General features: G+C 33.5%; 1 protein-coding gene across 1 annotated transcript; it reads right to left on the bottom strand.

The window, feature by feature from the left end:
• Nucleotides 1-533: 533 nt before the first annotated feature.
• Nucleotides 534-1,253, bottom strand: LOC137933048 (putative eggshell protein). The gene has a single exon (XM_068776782.1). The coding sequence runs from the start codon at nt 1,251-1,253 to the stop codon at nt 534-536; it is 720 nt and encodes a 239-aa protein (XP_068632883.1).
• Nucleotides 1,254-8,896: the final 7,643 nt, after the last annotated feature.

Genomic DNA, 8,896 nt, shown 5'->3' on the forward strand with positions numbered 1-8,896 from the left:
AATCTCTGATGATATTTATATTTATTTTTGTAATGAGTCCTCGTGCATGCAATGAGCGCTTTCATCAGTTTGCAAGTCTTGTGAAAAAGTTGATATTTACTTTTAATATATTCAGATTGATTTGCTTCAACAACTTGACTACAGTAAATAAAAGAAAATATGCGATGACTGACCATTTCTTGCTCGTAAGCCCATATAATAAAGTTCTCGAATGTATTTAGGAACGTACTGTTATTATTTGGGATAAAACCATCTATGTTCATCTTCATAGTAAATATTGTTTAGAATCATCGCATCAAAATTAGTAAGCGTTGCCTGAACGCCCCGTGCATGCCATTACTTGATAAAACGGTCTATTTCAGGTTTTATACAGTCATATAGATTGGCCGTTATTTTCTTTATGAAGGTGGAATGAATAAAATGACATGTTCTATGAAAATCGATATATTTTAAAAACAAATGTAAAAACAATAAAAACAATCTCCATCTTCTGAAACATTAACAAATAACACGTATTTTTAAATTGGTTTGTCTTAATGTTTACCGTGATGGAATCCCCAGTCCTTATGGTCTTCATGGCCGCCTTTCTTTCCATGATCGTGATGATGGTGATGGTGTTCGTCGTGTCCGTGGTGTCCCTTGTGCTCATGGTGACCCTCATCGTAATGGTGCTTATCATGATGACCGTGTTTGCCATGGTGACCTTCGTGGTGACCGGAGTGATGATGACCACCTTTCTTGTGATGACCTTCATGTTCTTCATGATGTCCGTGGTGCTTGCCGTATTTATGGTGTTTGCCTTCATCGTGATGTCCGTCATGGAAGTGATGATCCTTGTGGAAATGATCTTTATGGTACTTTTTGTGGTAGCCGTCTGTGTGTTCTCCTTTATCATGGTGTTCATGATGACCATGTTTACCGCCTTTGTGGTGGTGGCCATGCTCGTGGTGTTCACCGTGGTGGTCATGTTCGTCCCAGTGCTTTTTATGGCCTCCTCCATCTTCGTGATGATGTCCCTCGTGATGGTGTTTGCCGTAATGACCTTCGTCGCCCTTATGATGATGATGGTGTCCTTTGTGGCCCTTATCACCCTTGCCTCCGTGTTCGTGGTGATGATGCTCGTGATGGTGATGCCCACCGCCGTGCTCATGGTGGTGACCCTTGCTCTCGGCTACGGCAAGATCAGACTCAGCTTCAAAAGCGAAGCATACCGTCATAAGGCAAAGCCCTCCTAGCACCAGCAAACCCTTCATGATCGCTCGTGGACTTCTTTGGTTGTTTACTATCGGAAGTCCGGCTGTGACTGACCTCCGTTTGCAGATCGGCTATTTTATATTAGTTACCTGTTAGACTTAAATGCGGTGTAGAAATGTAATTCCGCAAGCGACAACGGCTTTGGCTCATGGACAATTAGTAAAAAACACTTGTCGTCTCTTTTTTACTATGTATGCAATTTGTTTTGTACTTCAGATTATGAACTCTTTAATATTAAAATCAGTTCTGGTAAGAATTTTTACTAAATATTGTTTTCCAAAAATATATTTGAGACGAAATTAAGATTCAAAAATGTAAAATGACTTCTAATTATGACGAATGATTGCATAAACAGCAGAAGATTTGGAAAGTTTGCTGCAACTTCTTAACGCCATTTTTACAAATTAAAGCAATTGTTATTAGCCTTATAGTTGTAATAAAAATACTTTCTTTTATATTTAACAAGAGTATGGGATGTAATTTCATTATTGAACAAGAGTGATAAGTTGCCGGTCCGATCCATATTATTAATATAATTAAAACATCTATCCTTATTTTAATAATTGGATTTCGAGTTATATTACATAAAAATCTGCTTGACAACTCTTGGGAGATAAAGAATTACTGGAAAGTATTCATTTAAAAAAAATTACTAATGAATGTGCAAAAACTTCGTACAAAAAATTCATAGTGTCAATATTTTCTTCTGTTATGTGCTCGCCCTTGCTAGTCCAAAGACTGGCCATGTCGGACTTGCACTGACTGACACAACTGGGTTAACTTCCCCATGATATTCCTCTTCTATGGAAGAGCTGCAAGATGCAATACCCGAAGGCTAAAAAGCCTCGGCCCCTTGTGACAGACTTGGTTATAGCTTAGCGATCTCTCTTACGCGACCTTAATTTGGGGCATTTGCATTATTGGCATTATTCGGAAAATGCAACGATATATAAAATAGAAAAGCGGTGAATTTAGAACGTTCTAAATTCAATTAGATTAGTTGTTTAAAAATTCTATTCCAAAGTCTTTGCCTAACTTACTCGATGAAGGATGTGATTTCTGTTAATATAAAAAAAGTTCTTTGTACATATTTTGAAACTTTTTTACACGTTGCAATTCTTCATTGTGTAAGTAAAGTCTTGATTGACGGTTTATAGATGTAAGGCAATTGAAATTATCTGCTTACTTATCCTTTTGCATACGAAATGCAGCTATTTGGATAGCGTTAAGCAATTCTTCCGAACGACTGGACTCGGTAAATCCACGCCCTTGTTGGTTCATGTGCAGGGCCTACGTTCTATAGCGTTCTGTTTGGGTATTCAGTTTGATTATACACGCTCACAGCTTCATCACGGTCGTTTGATTACGGTAGATTATCATATTCTTGAGTGCTTCTAACATTATTGACATGTAAGATTATTATAAGTAAAAATTATGTAAATATGGTATCTGGCTTTATCTAAATACGCTCGAAATTATAGTGACTTATTCATATTAAATACATTTCAGTAAATATATTAAATATGAATAAGTATTCTGATGAAATAAATACAGTTTTCTATTGTTTTCCTTTTTGCTCTTAAGAGAACAACTTTCTTTTATAAATATGTGTTACAGCAGCAATCATAAAATTTTAATAAAAAAGTCTTAACATTTTTTATTACATTATTAATTAAAATTTTAATGAATTTAAATTAACATTGTTGCGACTACAATTATAATGATTTAAATTCAATAGGGGTTTACATGATGTTGGCGGTAATGATTTAACGGATGATAAAGCAGTTTCAATTACATAGTTTACGTAATTGTCACAGAATGGATTATTAGGTTCTCATTCGCGGGCGGTACAATAAGTATTGTTCGGAATAAGTTCACGATCGACACGCTCCGGCGAGCACTTTTCTGCCAGGTCCGCTTTCACGAGAGTACACTCCAAGGCTACACCGATCTTGTGTGTAACATTTTGATTTATTATTATTTTCAAAATAAAAATGTTGTAATTTGATGGTTTTGTGTCCAGTTATCGTCAAAGCTTAATCTAACTTTGGCTTAATCGTTAAGTCAAGAGTTTATACATACAAAAACGTATGTTAGTAATTTTAAAATCATTAGTAACCTTCATAGTTTAAGAAAAGCATAAGATATTTTATCAATGAAATTGTTCTAGTATTTGGGAGCGGGGAAATGAAAGGTTATTAAAAACGTTTGTTTTTAGCAAGATTTTCGGTAATTTTGCTTTTATCTGCCATAAAGAAACTTTATTTAATGGATTTTTCTAAAATCTATTATCTCTTTTTGTTCTAAAATCTTTACGATGTTATTTATTGTCTCTATTTAATAATTACGATAATAATACACAGGGGAAAAAGTTCCTTCGTATTTATATTAAAATCCGAGTAATATTTTTTCAAAGATTATTAGCATTTTGTTCAACTGCTTATGGACATCTTGTAGGCGATGACATTATGTTGCTGTTGCTGTAAAAAATTTAGGACTTCTGATAAAAAATTGCAACAAAGGGTTATGACAGACTTCTCTTGATATTAATTTGACACTCCCTAAAAATTCTGAAGAATACGAAATTAAAATCTGGAGGTGCAAGGTCAGGGCTACATGGCGGATGTATTATCATCTAGCGAAACTCCTAATTTTTGCTGAGTATCTAAAGACGCGTGTGGTTTAGTGTTACCATGACGGAAGAACATATCCCTTTTTTTGATTAATTTCAGCTGGTTTCTTCCAAAGTTTTGCTATAATGTTACAAGTTATCGGCAAAAGAATTTCCAATCTATTATTCTGACCGCCGGTAAAAGCATATAATAAGCAATGGTCTTCAAAGCCCATCATACACTTAGCATCACCTTGCTAACTAATGTAATAAGATGATGCTGAGTTTTACAGACTGGAAAAGCCCGGTATAAAAAACCCGGGTTTTGCAACAGTCTATGAGACCTAATCGATCCTCGACCACGATCTTTCTCACCGGTTCTTATGGTTCGTTAACCACTTTTCATCACCAGTTATTTATCTATTTAAAAGTTATGCAGTTTAATAACGTTTCAATAAATAATTAGAAATTAGTAGCTTTGTTAGGTTACTTTCAGTGAGCACGTGTAGTAACCAAACATTGAAGCATTTCTTCAACTGAAAAATTTATCGTTTTTTTTTCAAAAGGGACTAAAATATTTTGTTGTCGATTTTTAATCCTTTGGCTGTCTGTAACTATTGATATACTGATCTCTAATTCGTAATTGGAACCATTTTTATCGAATCCAGAGCGAAGTGCATCATTGAAATTAATGTTCTCGGATAGAATACGCTGAAACCCATTTTGTATTGGTTTTACCGACAAAGCATTAGGTATAAACACTGCATTCCTTTTTTGAAGAAAAGTAAAATAAATTTGTTTACATGAACATGCTCCATTTTGAAGCTTTTGAGCCTATTTTCTGCCCGTGTAAAGTGATCATTCTAAAACATGTCACATTAATTTATTCTTTTTATAACAATGCGAAAGGTAATAAATTTAAACTTCCGATTACTTTTTGTACAGGTAAAGTGTGAGGTTATAGGTGTAAAAGTTGAATGTAAAACTCATGTGCTGTCAATTAGTGTATGGTACACCCTATCCAAAAATGAATGGTTTCAGAAATAATTAACAGTACAATGATAATACAGTAAAAATGTTTTCAAGATTTGGATTACTAATGAATTATTGTTGCAGGCTTTTTACTGAAAAATGATATTGACCTATCACATTCAAAAAAATAATATTTCTATTATAAAATATTAATTTTAATAAATAAATTCATAAAATGTAAATTGTTCTATTAATATAAATTTATATTTTATTACTTGATATGTGGGGACTGGAAATAGTTGAAAAAGCTTCAAAGCTTTTTGCTGACAAATAAGCTCTTCATTCACCCCTTTAAAGCTTTTATGCCTGTAACCTGAGCTGCATTGAGCTAATAAGCTATATTAGGTTTGTGTGTCACAAACAAAAGAACGAACATAATTAAATATTTCAGATGTTATTGTTTAGGAGGACAATAAAATATTTAAAAAAAGCAATACGAATGCAATGTAGAGCAGTTAATAGTAATCCGTTCTGTAACTTATGCACTTACTGCATTGAGGGCGTCACACTTACGCGTATTATTCGCTAAGAAGCCTTAGCCCACTACATCATACAATCTTGTTAGCTTGTGCTGCGATAATGCTATTACCTTTGTAATACTATATTTTCTTGGATTGAATTACTTACTTACCCACATTTCTAAAGTATTACGTTATCTTACCAACTATGTAAACATGTCGTATGAAATGAAATATTTAAAATTTGAATCAAATACCATTAATCCAAAAATTTTACCGTTGACTATTACTAGGATGTTATTACTTCAAAGGTTAGCAGTTAGTGTAATTTACGATCGGGCGTAATAAATACAAAATACATAACAAAATAGAATACCATAAATAAATTCCTTACTAACTCTTTGCTTATCGTGCTAATACAGTTTTTTATTGTTCATATAACAGAAGACAATGAGAAAAAGAGCAAGCTGGAAAGTAGGAAAAGGTATTTCTTAATCATGGTGACGTCTGAAACAATACGTTCATTAATGTACAGACGCACCCGCAGAATCTACAAATGCCACTTGGGCAGCATTGCAACTCAGGTGAAAAAAAAAATTATGTGGGGTATAAACAATTTTTAACTATTTAGATCCATAATAGTTTGATAAAACATCTATATTACTCGAAATGACATAAATAAATGCAACAAAGTTTTGATCGGAATAATAAGCGATTGAATTTTCTGTAAATCATTTAAATACGACCGGTGGATTGGTGGATTGAGAGACGTGGTTGCCCATATTGTCGGCGCTCGGGAGGTTAGGGCCGGATAATCCCAGCCTTTGTTAGCTATTTTAATGCTTACTCTTTTGTGTGACCGTCCTGTATTAAGTCATACGCGGATAATCGCCGTATTATGTCGGGTTAATTTTCCATTACCGCACACATACACGCAGGCAAGTATGTACGATTAATGGCAGCTGCTTATATATAAATATAGTGAGTAATGTAGTAATTGACAAGTTCTGTAAATCGTAAAATGTGCACATTATTTATACGTACGTAAAATGATTTTGGATCGAAATAAAGAAAGATATTGCATGCAGACTGATGAGCCGCGTTTTAATATATTTTGTTAGACGACATTCATTGATGTTGGGACTTATTTTGTTTATTATTAATTGTATGTATCTGTTATTACTGGTATTGTATTACATAAGAATAGTATAATATTTTGCGTTTCTGTTTTATCTTTAAGTTATGTATTTAAGCGTCATAGTTGGTTTTTAATAAATGACTTATTAGCCTTAACTAAGCAGTGAGATCTACATCATAATCATAATGTCTGTAATCTAATCTCAAAAAAACAAATTATGTTGTAAAAGAGTCGACGGGGTCATTTAGTGCGTAACACTGGCAACAAAACTAGTTATCCTAATATCGTCTAAGCAAACACTAAGTAATCTCGTCCGATTGCACTGCTTCGTCGAGTGCGACCAATATTTGCCAGAACAGGACACCATAAAGATGTTTCCGGCCCGTAAAAGTATCGTATTATCTATTCAAACAGTGAATGCGTAGTTTTATCGGCGGCAGCTGGTCGACACGACTAATTACATCAATTACAGACAAACACGGGACGCTCGGGTTTCGAAGCTCCCACCTTTGTCAATATTTGCGAGGCGCCGCGACCGTTCCGCCTCCGAGCCTTGCTGTCTCTGCACACTGATGCTAGCCTGCTCACTTCAATTTGCCTTTTATGTGGAGACCGCTAAAATGTTTTACTTCTTGACATTCGCATTTCATTATATGAAGCTGACGTTTTAATTTTCGAAATATGTTAAGTCGAATCTTATAAATGTGTAAATACAGATCTCTTAAAACCCTTATCTATTATTTAAAATAATTTTCATCATTACTTCTAATTGTATTGTTAGAGATAAGTAATTTTTACAATAAGTTTTTTTTTGTTTTACAGGGGTGCCTAATACACATGGCACAGGCTGTATGTATGCTTTAAGGCTTCTACATCAGTAGTCAAAATAATAAAGTAATGATAAGTTTTTTTTTTATTTATGTCACTAGCCATCTTTGTTACTCTTATTAGTGAGGATGAAACTATGATGAACACGTTGCGGATGTATTGCGTTGTTTTTTCGTAAGAGAGAAATCAGACATAACGGTTATCCGGTGTACATAATAATTAATTAATTACATTAATTATAATAATGGTATTTATAATTAAATATACAAATTACGAAACTATTATCTCACAAGTTCACATCATTTAGAAGTTGTCAATGTTGTGTGCAAAAAAAGCGGGTATGTTCACGCAAAAAACAGCGGATTTGTTTGCGCTTTCAGAAGACTGTCGTTAGTCGTTTATAGTCGTGATGTGTACATCAGAATTAAGCATTGTGAGAGATGTAAGCTGCAAAAAGACAAACACGCTGCAGCAAAAGGCCGCGAGCGCAGTTTCCACTGAACACGACATTCAATACGATCGTTGTTAAATGCTATGAGATCGTTAATCCCCGAGAATGGATTGTGTCAAACAGATTGTACGCTAAGGTTTCGCAAATCGCGTGACGCGTGTAGTAGACACAAAAGGTGAGTGAGTGGGCATAAAAAGATAATTGGTGGGAGGCGACAATCTGTCGCGGATGTGGCCACCCACCTCATACATCAGTACGTCGATTTAGGAGTTGTATATATTACATTATGTATTCGTCTTTTTGGAGAATTTTTTGAAGCGCCATTATTAAAAAGAAAACTTTTTTCTTTTTGTAATGAAATAAACAAGTACTGTTATCATCCTACACCTGAATGATTTGCTGAACCTGATTTGCTACGATTTTGAAAATAACAATGTAGTTAATCTATATAAGGATAAACGAATGATTCGAAGTAATAAAGAATATAAAGCAAACACTATGAGTTTTGTATGTATTCAAAAAGTACTCAAAAAAAACCTGAACTAATTGTTTTACATAGTTTTATAAATTCGTGATTTTTTTTATATAATTAAGCTATTATATAACTTTGATTATATTTTATGACTTCTTCTTACATCTTCTTCAATATTTAAAAAATAAAAATAAAATTTCTCATAAATTTTCAATAAAAACATTTTTTATTTGATGTATACTGTACATAACATGTAATATGTGGAAGGATGGTTGTGCACGTTTATTATTATTTTAATACACGTGTTAAGAACACTAGGCTAAATATTCGAAAAACGAAAATTAAATACATAAATACCAATAAAAACAGTGAATGCAAATAGAGGATAAATTACAATATTTATTATTTACTTATAAACTTCCTCGTTGTTAAAATATTTAAAAAATATTTACATTTGACTTCAATAATATGTCAAATACTAATGTAATTTGTAAATACTTAACGGCCCAACAACTTTTATCGATTTAAAAGATACAGCCACATCTACAATAAACAACGTAAAATGCTTACACAGAGATGTAGGGATGAGAATGATAGTATTATCATTTATGACTCGCAACGTCGTATTTATTATCACTTGCATTAAGCTGTG

The sequence above is a fragment of the Battus philenor genome, unplaced genomic scaffold (genome assembly GCF_028537555.1).
Source record: "Battus philenor isolate CCGP_79_NKW_IND1 unplaced genomic scaffold, ilBatPhil1.0.hap1 SCAF_12, whole genome shotgun sequence".
Classification (NCBI taxonomy): Eukaryota; Metazoa; Arthropoda; class Insecta; order Lepidoptera; family Papilionidae; genus Battus; species Battus philenor.

Bases quoted from the DNA above. Each gene is read 5' to 3' on its own strand.
- LOC137933048 (XM_068776782.1), bottom strand. From the start codon at position 1,253: ATGAAGGGTTTGCTGGTGCTAGGAGGGCTTTGCCTTATGACGGTATGC.